This window comes from Aquarana catesbeiana, linkage group LG06 (genome assembly GCF_042186555.1).
Source record: "Aquarana catesbeiana isolate 2022-GZ linkage group LG06, ASM4218655v1, whole genome shotgun sequence".
In the NCBI taxonomy this organism is placed as follows: Eukaryota; Metazoa; Chordata; class Amphibia; order Anura; family Ranidae; genus Aquarana; species Aquarana catesbeiana.
This window is the reverse complement of record NC_133329.1, coordinates 313,597,615-313,623,961: the sequence shown is the minus strand read 5'-3', so window position 1 is coordinate 313,623,961 and position 26,347 is coordinate 313,597,615. Positions and strand designations below refer to the sequence as shown.

Genomic DNA, 26,347 nt, shown 5'->3' with positions numbered 1-26,347 from the left:
ACCCTAGTTTGTAGATGCTATAACTTTTGCGCAAACCAATAAATATATGATTATTGACATTTTTTTTACCAAAGACATGTGGCTGAATACATTTTGGCCTAAATGTATGACTAAAATTGAGTTTATTACATTTTTTTAATAACAAAAAGTAGAAAATATAATTTTTTTTTTCAAAATTTCGTTTTTTTTTCCGTTTATATATTGCAAAAAATAAAAATCGCAGAGGCAATCAAATACCATCAAAAGAAAGCTCTATTTGTGGGAAAAAAGGATGCAAATTTCGTTTGGATACAACATTGCATGACCACGCAATTATTATTACCAGTTAAAGCAGCACAGTGCCAAATTGTAAAAAGTCCTCCGGTCATTGAGCTGCCAAATCCTCCGGGGCTGAAGTGGTTAAACACTTCCTGTTTTTGGGGTGAGGGGATATTTACCTTTTATCCTCTTGGATATAGTTTGCAGGAGCATCAATTCAGATTGATGTTGCATCTAAACGTGCACTCCTGTTTTGCTTGCGTCTATCTAGCAAGGTTCCTCTGTGGTATAAGAAAGGAAGCTGAGATTTCTGCAGTGTGTAAATGTGCTTTACTATACAAAGATGCTGTACATACAAAAACTATTACAATATTAGGAATACAATACAAGACTGACAGATATCTATAACAAGAAAAATGCCTAGCAAACTGAACAGCCTATGGTCTATAATAGTACAAATACGCTTAAAGGTTACTTATCTTCTGTTACTGTATGTTCGTGATTTCCATTGGCAATGATTCTCCTGGAGCATCAGGCAAGTTTCTTCTATCATGAGTGGCGTCAGATGTTATAGCATGATGGTGTGTGTCCCTAGCTTATGCCTGAATCCCCCTTTTATGTGCCAGGCTGTTTACCATAGTTACCAAACAACAGAAAACATACCTGTTTGCTGTAGCTGTGTAGACAATGGACTGTTGAAAACTGTATCTACGTACCCATTGTCTAATCTAGCCAACACCTGACAGTAATCTAACAGTCATTCTTTCAGTTTGAAAACCTCAAACAACTAAATCTCTTTCTTGTGTACTGTAGCTATAGAGACAATAGCCTGTTGAAAACTGTAACAATACAACAATACCCATTGTATCCAGCATTTGTTTGAGAAAGTCTGTCTCTGTGACACCAGAATGCTATGAGTCTTATAGAAAAATTATATTTGATATCAAACGCAACACATTCCGCCCTTGATTTTTCTCTCAGCCTACACACAGAAAATCTCTTCATTACTAAACTCATTCTAAACATTAATTTTCCTTGAATGCAACACCTCCCATTTCTGTCATTGAGAAGGTCTTTAACTTAAAAGTTCATTAGAAAGTCCATTCTAAAGTTCTTTAGAAACAAGTCCAGGATTGTAATACATCAAAGGCCTTGCTCTCCACAACTCTCGCGATCTTCTGTCATTCTTTCCATCATGTCCTATGGATCAAATCGGAGACAGCCTGTGGAGTGGAAAACAAAGCGGATTATCTGTTCCTTCTAATAATACATAAATAGTAGATCCAAGCCCTTCAGCTACAATCTCTCCTCTAAATGGCTTCTTGCCTGGATATCTGACTAACACTTTGCCCCCTACCTGTACCCACTTCTGACTCTCCCAAAGAACATCAATAGGGAGGAGAGGAAATATACTGATATTTCCCAGAAGATCACTGCTGTTTATTTTGGAAGATTTGCTGTTATGTAGCCTCACTTTCCACTCTTGCTGAGAAGTATCCACTAACCAGTCAGAGTCCCAGCCACTGTCTTGAAGCTCATCTGTCAATGCAAATGTAACTTCAAACCTTCCTGACAGATTCCCTCTCATTCCTAGATAGGCTTCAGCTTCGGATACATCACTCTTGGTTTCTATGTCATGGGAAGCAGTAACATGGTATCTGTTAAGCCCTGTTCTTTCAGGAACCTTACATAAATACTGAACTCTGCACTCCAGCTGTGGAATCTGTGCCCCAGCCCCTATCATCCTCTCATATGGTGTGCTTTTGGCTATTGGCCTAGAATTTAACAACATGACTGCCTGTGTGAGGACCCGATCCCACCCCCTTAGTGTATGTGTGGGTGTAAGTTTGCGTATCTGGTCCTTCAATAGCACATTGTATCTTTCAATCAAACCAGCTGCCTCTGGATGGTATGGGATGTGGCACAACCAGTATACTGCTGTACTGTTGATCCGGTGAAGTGTGAGCCGTTATCACTTTGGACTTGTTTGGGACAACCATAAGCAACGACACGTTTCTGGAGCAGTTGAAACGTTGTGGCTTGATCTGCACGTTTCCATGGATGAACAAGCATAAGTCCTGAATAGGTGTCCACTGCAGTGCAACAATATCTCAGTCTATTGTTTCCCCGGGGCAGGGGACTGATGAAGTAAATCTGCCAGATCTCTGCAGGCCTCTCACCCCTCTTAATCGACCCGGTGGAGTACTTTTGCAATGGCCATTGTCGCACTTCTCCACACACTGTACAGTTCCCTATTACAGTCTTTATCATGTCCATGGATATAGGCAATCCTCTCTGCTGTGCCCATTCATACGTTGCTTTCTGCCCCAAATGTCCAGATTGCTTGTTGGCCCAGTTGGCCAAGTTCATCAACACAGGATCAATTGGCACAACTGCCTTCACTTTGGCGATTTCATCTGCAACTCTGTTATAGTTCTCAAAGTCTGGGACTAGGGGCACATGTGCATCAACATGCCCCACTTTTATAGTGCGGGAGTGAGCTTCCTTCCACATGTAGTCCCAGACTTCCTTGCCTCCCCACACCACCTTTCCATGAATCATCCATTCATTGGACTTCCACGTGGGCATCCAAGTTGTCAGTCCTTCAAAAACCGCCCAGCTGTCAGTGTAGATAGTGACATGGGAATAAGGATCCTCCTGAAGAATCATCACCACAGCTTTCAACTCTGCATACTGACTGGACCCTCCAATTCCGGTCTCCTGCAGGACTGTGTCTGTACTTGGGTTGTAGGCTGTTGCTGTCCATTTACGTCCAGACGAGGTGACTATGGCTGAACCATCAGTGAACCACGCTGACTCCTTCATGTCTTCTGACAGAAACTCAAATGGTGGAGCCTCTTGAATGGGGGATGACTGCAGCACAGGAATTTCTTCTTCTGGCCGGGTGCTGGTAAAAATAACAAACCCTGCCAACTGTTTTGAAATGTCTCTAACATCCCCAGCTGCAATACCCCCTCTTTCTTGAAGGTACCACTTCCATTTCATCAGTGTCTGGTTCTGGGCTACAGCTGCCCTAGTGGTCAGTCCATTATCTCTCACCCATCCTGCTATTGGCAATGCAGTATGGATGGTGACTGTGTCCTTTCCTGTAATAGTCTCTACATGTTGAAGTGCTGTGTAGGCCCCAAACGGGTACTTCTCTAGGGGCGTGTATCTCTTCTGTGCCCCTGTCAGTTGTTTGGACCAAAATCCAATGGGTATTGCTCTCAGTCCTTTCTTTTCATTTGGCTGCCACAGACTCCAAGATATGGTACCATTCTGCTCCACTACATCCAGCTGAAATGGTACTCCTTGTCTCACGGGTCCTAATCCCTGATGCTGCAAAATAGCTTCTTTAGCAGCCAGGAATGCAGTCCGCTGCTCTGAACCCCATGAGAACTCAGTCTTTTTTCTGGTGACATTATATATAGGCCTCAGAATCAGTCCAAGATGTGGCATGAACGATCTCCAGAACCCCACAACTCCAATGAACTTCTGTGCCTCCTTTTTGGTAGTAGGGGGCGACAGCGCCTGGATAGTTTGCACAACTGTCTCTGGAATTTTCCTCTGCGGCCCAGTCCACATCATTCCCAGGAATTTCACTTCTGTGGCAGGTCCTTGGACTTTGTCTCTGTTGATAGCCCACCCTCTGTTCTCCAAGTGCTCTAACAGCGGGTGCAGTGCTTCAGTTACATCTTCTTTTGTCCCAGAGATCATGATGTCATCAATGTAATGAAACACAGCGACTTTCAAATTCAGGGTACTTAAATCTCGGGCAATCAGTCCATGACAAATTGTTGGAGAATGAAAATAGCCTTGCGGAAGGACAGTGTACTGACAGTGTACTGACAGTGTACTGATGGCCGTCCGACACCATAGCAAACTGGTCTTGACACTCTGGGTCTATTAAAATCAAAAAGAAAGCATTAGCCAGGTCTATCACAGCATGATATTCTCCTGCATTTTTAGCAATTTTGACAACAATTGAGATCATATCTGGTACAGCTGACTTCAATGGAGGTGCCACTTTGTTTAGACCTCTGTAATCCACAGTCATTCTATATGTCCCATCAGGTGTTTTTACTGGGAACACCCGAGACGAGAAAGGACTTACAGCAGGTCTAAGGATCCCTACTCTCAACAGTTCTTGAATAGTCTCCCCAATTTCTTTGTGGCCTCCAGGAAATCTGTACTGCTTGAGACAGACTGGCTTCTCTGGTGGAGGAATGTAGACAGGGGTCCATTTCGCATGACCTCTGACCACAGCCTTTACCGCCCTAACCAGATACGCTTTATCAGGATACCCGAATGTGAATGTACCTCTTTCAGTCTGAATTGACTGACCTTGAAGTACATCCATCCCAAGAATATTTTTGGGTAACTCTGATACCAAAACATTTGTCATAAATCCTGATCCCTTGCCAATAGCCAATTTCACCCGTATCCTAACTGCTGGTCTAGTTTGCCCTCCCAAACCTTCTACATAAATCAATTCTCCTTTGTGATGGGAAGGATTTCCTTGCAAAAGTGTAACTTTGGCTCCGCTATCAACTAAAGCCATTACATGTGTAGGAGAAGATGACTTCCCCCACCATACAGTGACAGGTGCATATGGGCGTCGGTCTCCTGCTGTCACTGCCCTCACGGCTATTACAGGAGACTCACCTTCCCTTCATAAAGGATAAGGAACCTCCCAATCCCCTTTTCTGATTCTCTCCCCAGGATAAAGGGATTTGGGTTTGGGTTCATGTTCAGTTTTGGGAATTGGTTTGGGGCTAACAGGAGGGGTCTGTTCTGTTTCCTCTAAGTCTAGGCTGATGTTATCTTCACTAGGAGTAGTGTTTCTAACCCTGACAGCTTTCCCTACTAAATGTTTGCACCTCTACAGCATTTCTGCAGTAGAAATCCCATCTATCTCATCTTTAGGTACTCCTGCCTTTAATAGGTCCACCCACATTTCTTTCCTAGAAATAACTAGCCTGGTTTTCTCTTCACCTCCTGTCTTCTCTACCCCATTCCCTTTCTTCTCTATTCTTTTCTGCTCGTATTCTTCCTGTCTGGCCTTGACCTTATCTACTGCCCTGACAGGTTTTGTTTTAGTCTCCTCTAGCTCCCCCAACTGGCTTAAAAGGGTTGTGGCTTCATGAATCTTGCTGTTTAATCCCAGGCCTCCCAACAAGGCTAATAATGGAGCCCTGAGATTAAATGGCGCAGACTTAGAGCACAGAGCAGATGTAAAGGGTTCCATATCTGGACCCATCCATTCTGGAAACGTATATTATCCGGTTATACAACCCATCTCACGTAACCTGGAAATACCCTCTCCTATGGCTCTCCATGAGTAGGTATTTTCCAGGTCAGTAGTACTAGCGTATACTCGGACTATTCCATCTCTCACGAGGTCTAACAGTGAAAAATTGACGCTAAACTCTCTGGCTTTTCGCATTGCCTGATGCAATTATGAATCATTGGTTAACACTCCCATAGTCACTGCTTCCTTATCTGACAAAACAACACTGTCCACCCCTTTATCCCATAAGCATAGGAGCCAGGTCAATAGGGGCTCCCCAGACCTTTGTTTGTTTGTATTGTTTTGCCAGCTCATGGAGTTCAGTTTGTGTAAACTCCCGTACTTCTTCAAATTCAACATCTCTGCATCTCAGCATCGATAATGCACCTCCCCATCTGCCATATCCTCTCTATCATGTTGCCGTTTCCTATGCTTAGCAATGAGAGGTCTGGCATACATTTTCTTTTGCACACACACACCATCATGCTGTAACATGTGATGCCACTCATGATAGAAGAAACTTGCCTGATGCTCTAGAAGAATCGTTGCCAATGACAACAGTACAGTAACAGAAGATAAGTAACCTTTAAGTGTATTTGTACTATTATAGACCATAGGCTGTTCAGTTTGCTAGGCATTTTGCTTGTTATAGATATCTGTCAGTCTTGTATTGTATTCCTAATATTGTAATAGTTTTTGTATGTACAGCATCTTTGTATAGTAAAGCACATTTACACATTGCAGAAATCTCAGCTTCCTTGCTTATACCACAGAGTAACCTTGCTAGATAGACGCAAGCAAAACAACTCCCAGCTCATTTTTCATCTATTAGAGTTTGAACCAATGTGCTTTTGCTACCCCTCTTTGCAGGTTAGTGCAGCAGTATTCAGGTTTTTTTTACCATCTCAAGTGTTGTTGGTAACACAGCTATATGGCTAGTGAAATGGAAACTCTGGTTCATCACTGATACACTTTCTTGATTTATTCCCATTAGGTGTGCTCTTTATTATAATCTACACCATATACGGTGACCAAGTCTAATATATGCTCCATATCAGTGAGGTGAAGTGGCTTTTCCTTTCTTGTTCTCCCCTTAGCCTGAACACATTCAACTATATAGGTATGCTTTTGTGGTGTGATCTTTCATATGTGGGCTGGATGGTTGGGCGGGGTTTTTTTTTTGTGTGTGTTGGATGGTCGGACGGGTGTTGTGTTTTTTTTTTCTTTCTTGCATGAGGACAATTGTGTGTGTGTGTATGTATGTGTATATATATATATATATATATATATATATATATATATATATATATATATATATATACACAGTCGGGCAAAAAAAGTATTTAGTCAGCCACCAATTGTGCAAGTTCTCCCACTTAAAAAGATGAGAGAGGCCTGTAATTGTCATCATAGGTATACCTCATTTATGAGAGACAAAATGTGGAAACAAATCCACACAATCACATTGTCTGATTTTTGAAAGAATTTATTTGCAATTCTCATCTTTTTAATTGGGAGAACTTGCACAATTGGTGGCTGACTAAATACTTTTTTGCCCAACTGTGTGTATATATATATATATATATATATATATATATATATATATATTCAAACTTTGGGTGGGTTACTGCCTTTTCTTTGTCCTTGCTGTAATGCCCCGTACACATGGTCGGATTTTCCGACGAAAAATGTGTGATAGGACCTTGTTGTCGGAAATTCCGACCGTGTGTAGGCTCCATCACACATTTTCCATCGGATTTTCTGACACACAAAGTTTGAGAGCATTCGATAAAATTTTCCGACAACAGAATCCGTTGTCGGAAATTCCGATTGTGTCTACACAAATCCGACGGACAAAGTGCCACGCATGCTCAGAATAAATAAAGAGATGAAAGCTATTGGCCACTGCCCTGTTTATAGTCCCGACGTACGTGTTTTACGTCACCGTGTTTAGAACGATCGGATTTTCCGACAACTTGTGACCGTGTGTATGCAAGACAAGTTTGAGCCAACATCCGTCGGAAAAAATCCTAGGATTTTGTTGTCGGAATGTCCGAACAAAGTCCGACCGTGTGTACGGGGCAGTAGACTGGAGTGGTGTCAAGGTGGACTCCCTGTTCTCCACTGATATCCATTAACATAAACGAAGGGACACATTTTCCAATGCAAATATATTTACTGAATCTTCAAATCATCAAAGTCGTCATGTACATCAATTGCAGCTACTGTATACAGTTGCGAGCATTCCTGCTCTTCCTCAGGCTGTATGGCTTTGTGTGAAAATTCTATGACCGATTCCCTCTTTTGTTCAAAAACTCTAGTACAAGTGGGTGTTACCCCACAGGTGTGTCCCATGCTTCCAAAATGAAAGACCCTGGGAGAAAAACATTAACCCCATATCAGTTCCAATTTGTTTCCTACCTAGGCAAACAGATGCCTGCACAAGCCAAATAGATTGAGAAAGAGATAAAACAAATTTTTCAACTCATAGTATCACAATCAAAACATCAATGATTCCATATAAACATATTTTCATTCATCATCTAGATAAAAATATCTTAAATGAAAAAAATCGCATACAGGTGCAATAGACATGTAGTCCACAAATTCCAATCAGGACTTCATAGGATTTTCATCCTTCTGATCAATTCCCACTTATTCCCACGTGTGAAGATGCGACTGTCTGAAAATAGAAAATGTAAAAAAGTCGCTAACTGGATCGTCATAAAAATAGGTACAAATCATAGTCCCTATTCATCCCATCTGGATAGAGGGATCGTAACCTGTTGATCTACCAAACCTCTCGTTGCTTAAGTCTCAATATTCTGTCACCCCCTCTTCTGTCTCGGGGAACCTTCTCAAGCACCATAAATCTTAAATCTGAATCCTGATGCCCTTTCTCCAAAAAATGTCTTGATACTGGCAGCCCTGGTTGTTTCAATCTAATGGTGCTGCGATGCTGTGCGATTCAGTCTTTAATCTTTTGGGTTGTTTCACCAACATACAACAGTTTGCATGGGCAGGTCAGAATATAGATCACATGGGAGGATTGGCATGTAAAAAATCCTTTAATCGCAACCTTATCTCCATTTTCAGGATGGACATACTGGTCACCTTTAAGTAAAAGCTTACATTGAATGCAACTCAAGCAGGGAAAGCACCCTTTCCTTTTCTTACCCAGAAATGTAATTTTAGATATGTTTTCCCTTGGTCTATATTCTGATCTCACCAATGCGTCTCGCAGCGATTTATTCCTTTTAAAGGCTTTAAATGGTGTTTGTTGAAAGACCTCAATCTGTGGATAGGAGCGTTTTAAAAGGGGCCAATGTTTCTTGATGACTCTAAAAACCTGCACGCTGTAACTGTGAAATTGCATCAAAAACGGTAATCGTCTCGTCTGTGGTCTATGTCTCACTGGAGCTGTACCTATCTCCTCCTGCTCTATCTTTTTTACTTCTTGTGAAATTATGTAATTGGGATATCCTCGTTCCTGAAACTTAGAACACATTTCTTTCATTCTTAAATTCCTCACGGTTTAATTACTAACTATTCTCCTGACCCGCCAAAGTTGGCTTCTTACAATGGAACGGAAGACATGGGGGGATGAAAGCTGTCAAACAATAGTAGCTGATTCCTATCAGTCGGCTTGATATACAAATCGGATTCCATCCGATTGTTATCAGTGTAAATCCTGGTATCCAAAAACGGAACCGATTTCCCCCCAATGTTGATTTTGAATTGGATCTCATGAGAAAAATCGTTCAGCATCACATCAAAGGCAAGTAGCGATTTGTAAGAAGCCAACTTTTGCGGGTCAGGAGAATAGTTAGTAATGAAACCGTGAGGAATTTAAGAATGAAAGAAACGTGTTGTAAGTTTCAGGAACGAGGATATCCCAATTACATTATTTCACAAGAAGTAAAAAAGATAGAGCAGGAGGAGATGGGTACAGCCCCAGTGAGACATAGACCACAGACGAGACGATTACCGTTTTTGATGCAATTTCACAGTTACAGCGTGCAGGTTTTTAGAGTCATCAAGAAACATTGACCCCTTTTAAAACGCTCCTATCCACAGATCTTGAGGTCTTTCAACAAACACCATTTAAAGCCTTTAGAAGGAATAAAATGCTGCGAGATGCATTGGTGAGATCAGAGTATAGACCAAGGGAAAACATATCTAAAATGACATTTCTGGGTAAGTAAAGGAAAGTGTGATTTCCCTGCTTGAGTTGCATTCAATGTAAGCTTTTACTTAAAGGTGACCAGTATGTCCATCCTGAAAATGGAGATAAGGTTGCGATTAAAGGATTTTTTACATGCCAATCCTCCTATGTGATCTATATTCTGACCTGCCCATGCAAATTGTTGTATGTTGGTGAAACAACCCAAAAGATTAAAGACCGAATCGCACAGCATCGCAGCACCATTAGATTGAAACAACCAGGGCTGCCAGTATCAAGACATTTTTTTGGAGAAAGGGCATCAGGATTCAGATTTAAGATTTATGGTGCTTGAGGAGGTTCCCCGAGACAGAAGAGGGGGTGACAGAATATTGAGACTTAAGCGAGAGCGAGAGGTTTGGTGGATCAACAGGTTACGATCCCTCTATCCAGATGGGATGAATAGGGACTATGATTTGTACCTATTTTTATGACGATCCAGTTAGCGACTTTTTTACATTTTCTATTTTCAGATAGTCGCATCTATTTTTATGATGATCCAGTTAGCGACTTTTTTACATTTTCTATTTTCAGACAGTCGCATCTTCACACGTGGGAATAAGTGGGAATTGATCAGAAGGATAAAAATCCTATCCTATGTATGCGATTTTTTTCATTTAAGATATTTTTATCTAGATGATGAATGAAAATATGTTTATATGGAATTATTGATGTTTTGATTGTGATACTATGAGTTGAAAAATTTGTTTTATCTCTTTCTCAATCTATTTGGCTTGTGCAGGCATCTGTTTGCCTAGGTAGGAAACAAATTGGAACTGATATGGGGTTAATGTTTTTCTCCCAGGGGCTTTCATTTTGGAAGCATGGGACACACCTGTGGGGTAACACCCACTTGTACTAGAGTTTTTGAACAAAAGAGGGAATCAGTCACAGAATTTTCACACAAAGTCATACAGCTTGAGGAAGAGCAGGGATGCTCGCAACTGTATACAGTAGCTGCAATTGATGTACATGACGACTTTGATGATTTGAAGATTCAGTAAATATATTTGCATTGGAAAACGTGTCCCTTTGTTTATATTAATATATATATATATATATATATATATATATATATATATATATATATATACCGTATTTATCGGCGTATAACACGCATCTTTTCCCCCTTAAAATAGGAGGTATATCGTGTTTGCGTGTTATACGCCGATATAGGCTGTCACTGAGAGGTAGGAGGGGACGAGCGCTGCCGAAATAGAGGCGGATCTCCTGTGTACTCGGCTTGCAGTCACACTCAGTCCCGTCCCCTGGACATCTCCTAGCATTGACATCCCGGCATTGGACCGGCGTTATGTCCATCATAGGATCTGGGCCAAGGGGCCAGACTGGGCGTGACGACGAGCTAAGTACACAGGAGATCAGGCTCTATTTCGGCAGCGCTCGTCCCCTCCTTCCCCTCGGTCAGCCTATATTTCAGCAAGGCTGCAGATGGACACTGATCAGGCTGCAGTGAGGAGCAATGCTGCAGGTGGGCACTGATCAAGCTACAGTGAGGAGCAATGATGCAGGTGGGCACTGATAAAGCTGCAGTGAGGAGCAATGCTGCAGGTGGGCACTGATAAAGCTGCAGTAAGGGCAATGCTGCAGGTGGGCACTGATCAAGCTGCAGTGAGGAGCAATGCTGCAGATGGGCACTAATCAGGCTGCAGTGAGGAACAAGGCTGCAGATGGGCACTGATTAGGCTGCAGATGGGCACAGATCAGGCTGCATTGATGCTCACTGACAATTATTTTGCTTCAAAGTGGTTTATTTAAAAAAAAAGTTATTTTTCCTGAAACTTCCCTCTTAAATTGGGGTACGTGTTATACGCCGGCGCGTGTTATACGCCGATAAATACGGTATATAAAATGTGTGTGTTCAATTGTATGTTAATAATGAAATGATTAATTATGTCTTGTTTGTACATAGATGTTTTGTGAATCACATATAGAGGATTAAGCCTTGAAGCGGTAATGACAACAAAACACGTTGGCAGATCCCGTACAAGTCATGTGATACCATATTCGATATATGTGCGATATGCTCTCTACATATATTTGGGCTTTAGTTGCCCCTTTTGTTTGTTTCTTTTTTATGAATATATATATATATATCTATATATATATATCTATATATATATATATAGATATATATATATAGATATATATATATATAGACTTTTTTTTATCTTTATGATAATGATTGGTGTATATATATGTTTTATACAACTTAACCATGAGGACTACCATTTAAAAGCCCATTTTCTACAATTTTGTTTTTGGTTTTGGCTATAGATTAAAATAGTTTATTTTGGTGCTACTGTATGTAAAATTTTAATAATTTTATTTTGTTCTTATTTTAACAGGCCAGTTCCAGTTCCAGATCCAAGCCCATAGGACAGATAACAATTATATATTTTTATTGTTTTTGTAAATGTTCGTATTCATATTTTTATAAATGTTTTGTTTTTCATGTTTTGTTAAATGTTCAACCTAATCAAAAAAACAAAACTGTTTGAAAGATGTAATACAGTGTTATGTATTGATTTTATTAACCACTTCAGCCCCGGACCATTTGGCTGCCAAATGACCGGGCCACTTTTGCGATTCAGCACTGCGTTGCGACGTGGCTCCCAAACAAAATTGACGTCCTTTTTTCCCACAAATAGAGCTTTCTTTTGATGGTATTTGATCACCTCTGCGGTTTTTATTTTTTGCGCTATAAACAAAAATAGACAATTAAAAAAACAAAAAAAGCAATATTTTGTACTTTTTGCTATAATAAATATCCCCAATTTTTTTAAAAAAAGCTAATTTTTTCTCAGTTTAGGCGTATACATATTCTTCTACATATTTTTGGTAAAAAAATCGCAATAAGCGTATATTGATTAGTTTGCGCAAAAGTTATAGCGTCTACAAAATAGGGGGCAGTTTTATTGCATTTTTATTATTAATTTTTTTTTTACTAGTTATGGCGACGATCTGCAATTTTTTTTTTTATCGTGACTGCGACATTATGGCGGACACATCGGACATTTTTGACACTATTTTGGGACCATTGTCATTTATACAGCGATCGATGCTATAAAAATGCATTGATTACTGTGTAAATGACACTGGTAGTGAAGGGGTTAACCACTAGAGGAAGGGGTTAAGTGTGTCCTAGGGAGTGATTCTAACTGTTAGGGGGCGTGGCTTACTGTGACACGTCACTGATCGCTGCACCCGATGAGAGGGAGCAGACGATCAGTGTTGTGTCACTAGGCAGAACAGGGAGATGCCTTGTTTAAGGCATCCCCCTGTTTTGCCGTTCTGAGACCCCATCACGGGACACCGGCTGACATCGAGTCCGCGGGTCCCGAGGGCAGGGTCAGGCCCCGCTAGGGGGCAGGTTCAAAGCAACGTATATATACGTTGCTTTGCCTGCCCGTGCCATTCTGCCAACGTAAATGTGCGTGAGGCATTCGTCAAGTGGTTAAAATATTTTGTAGCACACCCCCTAAGGAAGTAGAAAGGGATACCCCACCCTGCACAGCCAGGCACAGCACATTTTTCACAGCACACTTGAGCCAGGAAACAGTCCAGTTCTTTGTTTTTCATTTTATTGAGGGGAATAAACTTGGATGGGGATAGGGGTATTATGGGATGCCCACTTGACTTGAATAACTTCTTCAGGTACACCTAACTATATACAGTCTCTATGTACAATTTCTACACACACTCCTCTTCTGCCTCCTGCACAAACTTGCTTGCAGAACAAAAACCACAGATCCAGCTAGAACACTGTTTGGATGGGATCTGACAGATGTAGCAAAAGCCCATTACAGGCAGAGACCGTGGGCCACTTTGGTGTGCTAGACAAGTGTAGACAAAGTGCTCACTGGTTTCTGCTGTGCTCACACTTTCTCCCACGCATCCAGGAAGGATTCCTCCATGTGTTGTAGAGGGTCCCTCCAGTACTAGAGGCCAAAACCCGAGGTCACCCCCCCCCCCAGACTAGGGGAGTACCCTCATGGGTCCGCCGGCAGCCTCCTCAGCACTCCATCTCCAGCTTCCACCTGAACTCTGCTGCCCCTGCTGGGCTGAGTATTTATGTGGTGGCCTGCCCCTGCCAACCCATCCTGTTGGGGATTGGTCAGGGCTCTCATAAATACTCCAAGCAGCTTCTCCTAACCTTCCTCCCATTCTTCTGGGAGTTTTTCAAAAGTTCCATAAGTAGGTGGAGGTACCAGAGATGCTGCCTGCTGAGTCATCCAGCCTGTCACTCACCCTGACCCAGATTAAAAACATACAGGCCTGGCTGCCTGCCAAGCCTAAATTTATCTACACAACAGAAAAACAAAAAACTATTTACACTTCTAGGACACTAGAGGGTGCTACCGTTTTAATAAATGATTTTATTTAGATCGGTTTTGTCTTAAAGTGATTGTTAACCCACTCATTTAACTTTATAGAATCCTGTGTGTTTGGTAAAGCTGTGTGCTTCTATCTCTGTGATTAAAAAAAAGCAGTATATACCGTATTTCAGGGCGCTGTTTGACGCTGTTTGGCGCTGACGTGACCATCCCACTCTCTCCTCTCCCCGTCTGACAGCTGTAGTGTCAGGGCTGGGCTCAGCTGTCGGCTAATTGCCAGCTCCCATTTCTCTCCACAGCTACCCAGCTGTTTTTGATTCTGCTCGTTAGTCCTGCCTACTTAAAGTCGTCCAGCTCACTTGATCTCTGCCTTCACCTTTGTCAACATCACAGAGACTTTTCTCCTGTGTTCCTGTTGAAGACTTGCTTGGCTGACGTTCCTTCTGGCACCTGATCCTGCTTGCTGTACTACTACGTTTATCTCTGGCTCTCTGACATTTGCTTGGCTGACTACCCGATCCGGTTACTGAACTCTGGCTTGTTTTGACTACGCTTACTCTTTTTACCTTATTATTATTATTATAAAACAAGTGTGATTTAGCTAGACTTCTGTCTCGGTCTGATTCATGGTTCCTGATATTTAGCAGGCGGGGCCAAGATTTCCCCGCTGACGTCATTCGGGAGAGGAGGAGAGAGCTGGCTGGTCACGTGAGCTCCGAGTGGCGCACTGAAATACGGTATTTACTGCATTTTATTTTATAATTCACAGAGATGGGAGCACACAGCATTAGCAAACACACAGGATTCTATACTTTTTTTTAATGTTATTTCAACAGCAGGGAAGGGGGTGGGCAGAGAGCACTTGACAGAGCAGACAGGCAGGGAGGACAGAGGAGAGACAGGAGAGCTGCGGATGATGGAGGCATGTAAACTGACCATGGTGTCAGGGCTCAGCAGCCATGATATACCGTGGGCCGTTTACAGGGGGGAGGGGCAGAACCAGTCAGGATCGGCCAGGTATTTCAGCTGATACAGGGGGCCAAATGACATAGCACAAGCACTGTGCTGTATAACATGCTTTAAGGGAACAGGATTTTATTTTTATTGTTTTAAGGTAATAAACGCTTTAATGCACTATTCAATGAATTGAGGTAAATTTTCAGGGAAATTTAGGCCAAAAAAGCTGAACTAGAAATATTTGAATGGGAGATTTTTTTTCTACTTCAGCCACTTTGGCTTACATTTTGCAATTCTCTTACTTCACTTTCTAGTGAATAGACCCTATAAAAACTGACTTGCATAACTCATTGTTGTAGACTTGCGGGGCGCTTGCTATAGACTTGCAGAGCTGTTGCTATAGACTTGCGGGGCTCTTGCTATAGACTTGCAGAGTTTTTACTGTAGACTTGCAGAGCTCTTGCTGTAGACTCACCGCTGCAACTTTGCTCCTGCTAGACCAGTGGTTCTCAACTCCTGTCCTCAGGACCCCTCAACAGGCCAGATTTTAAAGTGATTGTAAAGGCTATTTTTTTTTTTTAAATAACAAACATATGATACTTACCTCCACTATGCAGCCCGGAACATCCTCTTCTGGGGTCCCTCGGCAGCTCTTGCGGCTCCTCCCCGCATCAGGTAACCCCCTAGGAGAAGCGCTCTCCCGGGGGGGTTACCTTGCGGGCGTGCTCCCAAGTCCAGCATTTGCATCCATAGACACGAATGCCGAACTCCGCCCCAAACCCCCGGCGCCTGCGTCATTGGATTTGATTGACAGCAGAGGGAGCCAATGGCTGCGCTGCTATCAATCTATTGTAGCGCTGACAGCTTTTGTTTCTAGTCATATGCGTTGTTGTAAAGGTAATAAGTTGATATAGTGCCATCTAGTGGCAAACTATAAGGGTACAATTACTTTATTTTTCATCATTTTGAGAAGTGACATGGAAGTGATTGTTTACTCCTGGACATTAACTATGACCTACCCACAATGCTCATGGACCAGAGGAGAACTGAACTGCATTGTGGGGAGGATATAAAAGGGCTGGGAGTGGCCATCTTAGGTCTCTTGTTCCGGGGACGCGTGGCCTGCCAGCAGAACTCTGTGGGTGTGTGTGTCCCACAGGGTTGCGGCCTACCTTGTGAAGGAGCGAAACAGCAGCAAGGATCCTGCCACTGATCACAGTGTGCTGGAGCAGCAGAAGTGATCCTTCCGGAGACCCGTGGAGGAGGTAACTGAGGACTCCTGGTCTTTAGTAAACGGGACAGCGTGATAGCGTGGTTGTGGCTCCATACGGACTGAGAACTGCTGAAACGGAGACATCCATCTGTTCGGATCCGGTGCAGTGAGAGGGTTAACGCCCCGAGAAGTTTGTTCAACACTACACACATTTAGAGCTGTTACAGAGTGTTCCTGGGACTGGTAGTCCCACGGAACAATTTAGTTGGAAAACATTACATTTACACAGACTTCAATATCCAGGGATTGATACTAGATGTCTGTCTCCTTCAAGTAAGAACACTCAATCAATTTGCCTGATTATAATTGCTTTTGTGCATCACCTTGCACTATACAATACTTCAGAAGAACTCTCTTGTGGATTACAAATACTGATTTATAGCTAGCTGAAGACTAAAGAAGACAGGACTATCTCTTCTATTGCAGGGCCCTGCATTTAGTCATAAAGGATAGTGACTTTACTGTTTAAAGCAGGGGGAGCTCCCGAGTATCTATATTGTGGGATATTCACATTCCTGTGTCTTTGCGCTTGCTACAGTGTGCTGGAGGTGGGAAAGTGTCCAGAGTTAAGACGATTTAACTTTGAACACTGGTCCCACCTGGAGACGCACCCATAAGGGGACTTTTCAGAAAAACTCTGTGTGTGAGGATATATCTATGTATATCTGTGTATGTGTACAAAGACTGTTGTGAATATTTACTGTACTGTCACACTACGTTGGTGTGATAGTGTAGTCACTGTAATAACTTTTATATATACATATCATTTCAGTAAAAGAAGTCACTTTGGTTATCACAGAAGTTTGTGTGCAGTGTTGTTTTTCTCCTGCAGGTGGAGCCACAAGCACCCAGGTAGAGGTGTATATATATATAAGTGTCATATATATATATATATATATATATATAGATTGTGAAGCTATAATTGCTATTAATGTCACTACAACACTGCACTACAATTGTGTCAAGGGGATTGAACAAGTTAAAGAGGGGTGAAGATATCAGAGAACAGGCCAGATCAAAATCAGCAGCTCCTAAAAGAGTTATTGCTACATGTGGGGGCTCGTCCGGGATTACTGTCTCTCTGAAGCCAAACAACCCCTTAAGAACACATTAATCGAGTGGTAAAAATGCTGTCCCCAGAACAAAGAGTTAAGGTGGTTGCCGTCAGACCCAATCATGAGACATTCTGCACTTACGCATTATTAGAATGGAGGAAGGGAGTTCTGGAAAATTTCAAGGGTACAAGTGTTGAACTTGCTGATAAGACCAAATTTTATCTGACCCACCCAGGGGAACAAGGGGAGAATATTACCACCCTCCCACAGATGGGATCAGCGGAAGTCAAGGTTCCATCACTGTCAGTCCCGGCTGCAATTGAACCAGAACTCTTCACAGCCCTGGGGAGCTTTGTGTCCCAATGTCAAAAAGGAAACCCAACATACTCAGGGACTGGGTATCGAAAACTGGGCATTTTCTCGGGCAGACGGACTGTACCCAAAGAGGAAGACACCTTTGAAGAGTGGTTGGAACAGGCCACGCAAGCTTTGGATGAGTGGGATATCCCTGAAACGCACAAAAAACAGCGGATTACTGAGGGTTTGAGAGGGCCTGCTTCCGAGGCTTTCCGAAATTTGAAGCTCAGCAAGCAGAACTGTGTAGCCCAAGACTACTTAGATATCCTGCAAGATATGTTCAGACGTACTGAAAAGGTTTCTGATTTATCAACTGGAACACACCTATCAAGAAGCAGGGGAGAAACTGTCAAAATATATGAGACGGTTGGACAAGGTCATTCACCAGATCTTGTTGAAGAAGGGGCTAGATCCTCGTGAGGTGCATAAAATTCAAGCCAAACAAGTTTTAAGAGGTGCCCAGCCTTTGGACCCCATCACGCTCCAGTTAAGAACTCGTCAAGACGGAGGCATATTGAAGTATCTCGACCTGATTCAGATTGTACGGGAAGAAGTCAGGACAGTTAGTGTGATGGATGATGATCCTCAGATTGAGCTCCTTAAGACTCAGGTGGCACAGTTAATGGAGATGATGGCTCTGCTGACCGCAAAATCCCCTATTCCACCCGACGTAAGAACTAAAAAAAAAATGAAAAGGTGTCAGACTTCACCCTTAGAAGGAAGTCTGGGCTCTGTTTCAACTGTGGAGGGACTGGACATTATGGAAAAGTGTGCCCAAGCCCAAGGGCAGCAGTACAACGCCAAAAGCCGGCAGAAAACTTCAAAGGGCCCCAGTGAAGGAGTCAACTGGGTGCCCTGTAACAGCCGCCAACTCCAACATAACCCAGGCCCACAAAGTTCTGAGGGTAAGAGAGGGAACGAAGTTGAGTAAGCGCCCATGGAAACAAGGAGACAAGATGCGCACTAGCAAGCAAATTAAGCCAAACACTCATGGTGGATTCCCTCCCAAGCTAGTAGGACCCTCTCCAATCATCCCAATCCAGGTGGAAGGAATCTATGCCAAAGCACTGCTGGATAACGGAGCCCAAGTGACTTTATTATACAAAGATTTCTATGCAAAGCATCTCAAACATCTGCCCCTGCAAAAGTTGGAAGAATTAGAGATATGGGGCCTGGGTACCCAGAACTTCCCTTAGGAAGGGTATATCCCTATCAAACTCACCTTTGACCCGAGTGTGGCTGGAAAGTCGGAGACTTTTGACACCTTGGCAGTAGTGTGTCCTCGGCCCCCTGGGGCTCACAGAAGTTCCCTTATCATCGGGACAAATACTGATCTGGTCAGAAGACTCCTGACACCGCTTGTATGAAAGGAAAGTGCCCCGGCCATGAAGGTACACCCCATGCTAACCCAAGTGTACAAGGATATAGTACATGAACAAAAGGCCCCACTGGAAGGGGTGGGAAAAATTTGCCGTTTAGACCGGGGTGAAGTGATATGCTTGAGGGCCTCTGTCAAGTTGAGTTGGAGAAAACCTGGTCCTTTTATTGTCTTGGAAATGGAAACTCGAGAAGAAGATGTCGGTCTGGAGATAATCCCAAAAGTGTTATCAACCAAGGCACTTAAGAGAAGCAGAGGGAGAGTCTTAGTCAGTGTTTGAAACATGACAGCTTTGCCTGTGAAGATACCAGCAAGGATGCTGCTTGGACAGGCAAATCAAGCGACCCCGGTCTCACCATGTGATGTCAAAAGAGGACCAGAGGGGGAGATTCCCATAGAAGACTTCTACCCGAAGAACACCTCCCTTACGCCTGTTTGGATGGAAAGGGTCAAAACCCAGCTCATGAGATGGAGAGAGGCTTTTTCAAGGAGTGAGTTTGAGTATGGGGTATGCCAAGAGTGCTGAGCACAAGATTCGGCTGGAGGAAGACAAACCTTTTCGAGAAAGGGTCAGGAAGATCCCATTTGGAGATCTTGAGGACCTCCGAGAACAGCTGGCTGAGCTGAAAAGGACTGGGATTAGCAGGGAGTCCAGGACAGGAGTCCATACGCCTCCCCGATAGTGGTAGTGAGGAAAAAGAATGGGTGGCTACGGCTGTGTATCGACTATAGGACCCTGAACCGACAGACCATTCCCGATCAATACACTACCCCACATATAGAAGATGCCTTACAGAGCCTGTCAGGGGCGAAGTGGTTCAGTGTATTAGACTTAAAGAGTGGTTATTACCAGATTCCCATGAGTCCTGAAGATAGGGAAAACACAGCCTTCATCACCCCCGTGGGGTTCTATGAATTTAACCGGATGCCACAAGGTCTGTCTGGGGCTCCGGCAATTTTTCAGCGGCTCATGGAAAAGATGGTAGGCGACATGAACTTGATTGAGGTCCTAGTATACTTAGATGATATCATAGTATTTGGCCGAACTCTTGAAGAGCATGAAGAGCGACTGGAAAAGGTCCTGAAGAGATTACATGATGAGGGCTAGAAACTTTCAATGGAGAAGTGTCAGTTCTATCAACCTTCGGTGAACTATTTGGGGCACATTGTGTCTGAAGAAGGGATAGCAACAGACCCCGAAAAGTTGGAAGCTGTTACCTCTTGGCCCAAGCCCACGAATTTGACTGAGCTCAGGTCATTTCTGGGATTCTGCTCCTACTATGAGAGGTTTGTGGAGGGGTTTGCAAAGATAGCTCAACCACTCACTGAACTATTGAAGAATCAAGAAGAGGCTGATGTGGATTCAGATAAACCTGGGAGGCGGAAAGAAGGGCCTAGAAAGAAGAAGGAGTCTATTCAGGATCAGTGGACTCCGCAATGTGAGGAGACATTCAGACAGTTGAAGTGGAGCCTTACTACTGCTCCAGTGTTAGCTTACGCGGATCCTACCAAGCCCTATGAACTGCACGTGGATGCCAGCCGAGATGGGCTCGGTGGAGTGCTCTACCAAGATCATAATGGACAATTAAGGCCCATTGTCTATGTGAGCCGAAGTCTATCCCCTGCTGAGAAGAACTACCCCACTCATAAACTTGAGTTTCTGGCCTTGAAGTGGGTCGTGGTGGACAAGTTGAGCGATTACCTGTATGGTGCGGAATTTGTGGTCAAAACAGACAACAACCCCCTCATATACTTGCTCACCACCGCAAAGTTGGATGCCACAGGCCATAGGTGGTTGGCTGCTCTTTCAGCATTTTCCTTCAGCCTGAAATACAGACCAGGAGCGGGTAACAGAGATGCAGATGCGCTGTCGAGAAGACCCCACAGTCCCCTGAGCTCCCAAGAGGATTGGACTCAGCTTGCCCCCGAAGGGGTAAGAGCCCTTTGTGAAGAAGCAGAGCGAGAGGAGAAGGGTGGAGCCAGAGCTGAAGAGGTCAGAGTGACTACAGCAGGGGTGCCCAGGTATTACTGTAATGTCTCTCAGATTGCAGCAGAAGGTCTACCTAAGTTATCAAGAAAAGACCTTAGGAGAAATCAACAGGAAGACCCACTCTGTAGCTTGATACTTGGAGAGTCAGCACCCCGATTTACTTCTAAAAAAGTGCTCGGAGGGAATCTCAGTTGTTGCATAAAGAGAGGAGTTGGTTGCAGTTGCAACAAGGGGTGGTCTACCGAAGGGGCCCCTCTGAAGATCTAAAGGAGAAGTGGCAACTGTTTCTGCCAGAGAAACACAGGAAGAAAGTGTTAATCGCCCTGCATGATTATCATGGCCATCTGGGGTCAGAAAGAACTCTTCAACTGATAAGGGATAGATTCTATTGGCCTTACATGAGGAAAGAAGTGGAGAGTTACTGTCACTCCTGCCATAGGTGTATCCAGAGAAAGACTTTGCCGCAACCAGCTGCCCCAATGGGTCATTTATCAAGCCAAGGTCCCATGGATTTAGTTTGGATAGATTTCCTGTGTTTAGAATCCGACTTGAGTGGACAAGGAAATATCTTGGTAGTCACCGACCATTTTACCAGGTATGCTCAGGCCTTCTCCACTAAAGATCAGAAAGCAGTCACAGTGGCGAAGACGCTAGTGGAAAAGTTTTTCGTCCATTATGGCTTACCACAGAGGATTCACTCAGATCAGGGGCGGGACTTTGAGAGTACGCTCATCAGGAGATTGTTGGATCTATTGGGAATTCAGAAGTCTAGAACTACACCTTATCACCCACAAGTAGATCCTCAGCCGGAGAGGTTTAATAGAACACTTCTTAATATGTTGGGGACACTGACCTCTGAGCAAAAGCCCAATTGGAGTAAGCATATCACTGCTTTGGTACATGCGTATAATAGCACCAAGAGTGACGTCACAGGATATTCACCTTATTGGTTGATGTTTGGGCGAGAGGCTAGATTACCAGTTGACCTGGCTTCCGGAACTTCTCTGGACCACACCTCAGAGACCTCTCATCGAGGATATACAAATAGGCTGCGGAAGAGTCTGAAGATTGCTTATGAGAAGGCTCGGGCTATGTCAAACAACAGAGGGAGTCGAAATAAGAGGAATTTTGACCTCAAAGTAAGGATTTAAGATCTACAACCTGGTGACCAAGTTCTATTAAGAAATTTGGGTATTCCTGGGAAACACAAGCTGGCTAATCGCTGGAGGTCACAGCCATACATTGTATGTAGACAGCTTCCAGGGCTTCCAGTATTTGAAATTAGACCAGAAGGAAATGCTGGACCAATTAAAACTTGGCATCAGAATCACCTTTTACCCCTCACTGATGCAGTCAGGATAAGGAGGAGGAGTTATCATCTACATCAGATGTTGCACGTCGGCCTGTAACTAGGTCTCAGTCTGGGTCTTTAACAACTGAAGATAATGAGGAGAGAGACATGGACATCAGCTGGTTGTGGTCGTCTGATACACCCGAAGCTGAAAGGAGTGTTTCATTACCGACAACCAGAGAAGATAGTGAGGCCCTTAGGCCAGAAGCTCCAGAGTTTGTACCACTGTCTGAACGGTCTGAAGAGTGTTCGTCTCTCACTGACTTGGAGGAACCAAGGTCTGTAATAGAAGAAAACAGTGTTTGCCCAGAAATAGAGGACACACCAAGAGATCAAAGAGGAAAGAGGAGCATTCGCCCACCCAAAAGACTAACATATGATACACTGGGCGAGTGTTTTGAAGTAGCTAAGGTCACCAGTAAAAGGAATGTTGATGAGCCTAGTTCCACCTCTGTCAATCTGGAAAAGGAGAGCCCTGTTTCACCCCTTGACACATCTGTATCTGATACCAAGGTGACAGTTGTGGGTACACAGAATAGTTTCCCAACACCTGAGAATTGGTGGGAGGCTCCTCTGTCGGTCCTGTGCACTCGTCTAGAGGCCAAAATGTGTAGCAGAAACAGGGTCTTGCATATCTTTGGGGACCAAAGATTTAAAGCGGGGGGGTATGTAGCGCTGACAACTTTTGTTTCTAGTCATATGTGTTGTTGTAAAGGTAATAAGTTGATATAGCACCATCTAGTGGCAAACTATAAGGGTACAATACTTTTATTTTTCATCATTTTGAGAAGTGACATGGAAGTGATTGATTGTTTACTCCTGGACATTAACTATGACCTACCCACAATGCTCATGGAGGAGAACTGAACTGCATTGTGGGGAGGATATAAAAGGGCTGGGAGCGGCCATCTTAGGTCTCTTGTTCCGGGGACGCGTGGCCTGCCAGCAGAACTCTGTGGGTGTGTGTGTCCCACAGGGTTGCGGCCTACCTTGTGAAGGAGCGGAATAGCAGCAAGGATCCTGCCATTGATCACAGTGTGCTGGAGCAGCAGAAGTGATCGTTCCGGAGACCCGTGGAGGAGGTAACCGAGGACTCCTGGTCGTTAGTAAACGGAACAGTGTGATAGCGTGGTTGTGGCTCCATATGGACTGAGAATTGCTGAAATGGAGACATCCATCTGTCTGGATCCGGTGCGGTGAGAGGGTTAACGCCTAGAAGTTTGTTCAACACTACACACATTTACCGCTGTTACAGAGTGTTGCTGGGGCTGATAGTCCCACGAAACAATTTAGTTGGAAAACATTACATTTACACAGACTTCAATATCCAGGGATTGATACTAGATGTCTGTCTCCTTCAAGTAAGAACACTCAATTTGCCTGATTATAATTACTTTTGTGCATCACCTTGCACTGCGCAATACTTCAAAAGAACTCTCTTGTGGATTACAAATACTGATTTATAGCTAGCCGAAGACTGAAGACGACAGGACTATCTCTTCTATTGCAGGGCCCTGCATTTAGTCATAAAGGATAGTGACTTTACTGTTTAAAGCAGGGGGAGCTCCCAAGTATCTATATTGTGGGATATTCACATTCCTGTGTCTTTGCACTTGCTACAGTGTGCTGGAGGTGGGAAAGTGTCCAGGGTTAAGACGATTTCACTTTGAACACTGGTCCTACCTGGAGACGCACACCTAAGGGGACTTTTCAGGAAAGCTCTGTGTGAGGATATATCTATGTATATCTGTGTATGTGTACAAAGACTGTTGTGAATATTTACTGTACTGTCACACTTTGTTGGTGTGATAGTGTAGTCACTGTAATAACTTTTATATATATATATATCATTTCAGTAAAAGAAGTCACTTTGGTTATCACAGAAGTTTGTGTGCAGTGTTGTTTTTCTCCTGCAGGTGGAGCCACAAGCACCCAGGTAGAGGTATATATATAAGTGTCATATATATATAGATTGCGAAGCTATAATTGCTATTAATGTCACTACAACACTGCACTACAATTGTGTCAAGGGGATTGAACAAGTTAAAGAGGGGTGAAGATATGAGAGAACCGATCAAAATCAGCAGCTCATAAAGGAGTTATTGCTACACTATCCAATCAAGAGCCGAGAACCCTGGGCAAAGGAAGAGCGCGTCTCCACCGGGTGAAATTCCAGGGCTCAGGTAAGTAAAACGGGGGACGGTCACTGACAGGTGTTTTTTCACCTTAATGCATAGGAGCTCTCCAGGAGAGAAGTGCAAGCGGACTATCTCGGTACACGTAAAAGAGGGTAAACAGCAGAAATGATAAACATGTATATAAAACACAATTTTATTATACAAAAAGTAAAGGGGGTATATAATACAAACTATATAAAAATATGCACAGATGACATGGAATTTCAACTAGTTTCGCAGGGAACCTGCTTCATCTGGAAATGTATCTGTGAATAAAATACAATACTTTAAAATATATATATTTTTTACACAGAGAAGGGGGATGAAAGGAGCAATACCAAAACATGCAAAAGAGAGGGAGGGTTTTTTTTTTGGGGGGGGGTAGAAAAGATTTGTAGACAGGTAAGGGGGCTGCTTACCCATGCTGAGGTGCAAACAGAGTTCAGGCCTGACCCCGCGGGGTCTCCCGCGGCGACTGGGGAAGACACATATAAGGCCGCAAGGAGACAAACGTCTGCATGAATGAAGAATGAAGGGGTATATATAAGTGTAACAAATACATTGTACGTCTATGATCCAAACAATGAGAGTGAGTGAGCAGAACACCAGAAAAGACCACGTAAGAGTGCAAAAAGGATCCAATACCAAGGGACCAGACTAGAGGGACAAAGAAAATGATGTGATAAGAAAGAAAAAAAAAAGGTGAGAAGGGCAAATGGTGATTGGCACTGAAGGAAAGTAGTAGGTAGTGGGTAGTGACGGTGAACAAAGTGAATAAATAAACAAAAAGTGCAAGAATGAAGGGAGAGTGTGGCAGGATGAATGTGTGTGAATCAACTAAAGGGGCAAAAATAGATGAGAGAGTGCGCCAAAAGCAAAAGGTAGAGCCGAAGGCAGGCCAAAGGACCAAGGTTCATGCAGGTGATGAAAATGAAAAATGAGACCAAAATATACCTGTGCCAGGTAATATAAATGAGAGAGGGTCCGGATATTATGTTTGTTGACCAGCAGATGGATAATGATCCGGAAGAGCCAATAAATGTATACTGGGGTACAGGCAATGTGCCTGTTAGGTATTCAGTATTTAACAATCCGAGTCAAGATCTAGGAAGTGAAATAAATAAAATAGGTATGGTATCCAAACTGTCACATCCGCCTCTCAGATCAAGTGAGTGCGGTGGGCAGATTACACAAGGGTAAGATAAAGAAACTTACTATAGATGGAGCTGGTCAGAGAGCCATCCGGATCCTATGCTGGCCTGTGAAGACTGCGGAATGGAGCCGCAGTATAAGTGTCTTCCAACCCGTGACGTCACGACAACGCTGATCTCGGCGTGGAGCGGCGTCACGGGGTCAAGGTGTGCACAGCATCTCAAAGGGCCAGGAGGATGCAGTGCCCACGCAGCAAGTGCGAGCAGCTGAAAACCTCCCAGTAAGGCCATAGCGATGCGCTCATGCAGGGGACTCCCGCGCAGTGGCCGAATAGAGATAGATAGGGCAGATAGGCTCGATAAGAGGCATGTACAAGTGGCGGGTCGGTTCCCACAAGGGAGAGGGAAGGGGGAGGGGGAAGATGTGGAGCCCATCTAGCCACCAGGGAACCTACCAGTCGCCGAGGAAGAAGTGGGGCCGGGAGTGGCCATATATGTCCGAAAGCACCCCAAACATGGGACAGGAGCCTGAC

At 43.6% G+C, this 26,347-nt stretch overlaps 1 protein-coding gene across 1 annotated transcript; it reads right to left on the bottom strand.

Annotated features, from left to right (window-relative positions):
• On the bottom strand, positions 1 to 25,649 carry LOC141146894 (uncharacterized). The gene is made up of 3 exons (XM_073633673.1): positions 25,618 to 25,649; positions 25,083 to 25,177; positions 1 to 4,161 (listed from the first exon to the last, which is right to left on the bottom strand). The coding sequence occupies exon 3, from the start codon at positions 3,973 to 3,975 to the stop codon at positions 2,146 to 2,148; it is 1,830 nt and encodes a 609-aa protein (XP_073489774.1). The 5' UTR covers positions 3,976 to 4,161; positions 25,083 to 25,177; positions 25,618 to 25,649; the 3' UTR covers positions 1 to 2,145.
• Between the last annotated feature and the right edge of the window lie 698 nt (positions 25,650 to 26,347).

Excerpts from the sequence above, each read along its gene's own strand:
- LOC141146894 (XM_073633673.1), bottom strand. The coding sequence starts at position 3,975 with ATGATCTCTGGGACAAAAGAAGATGTAACTGAAGCACTGCACCCGCTG.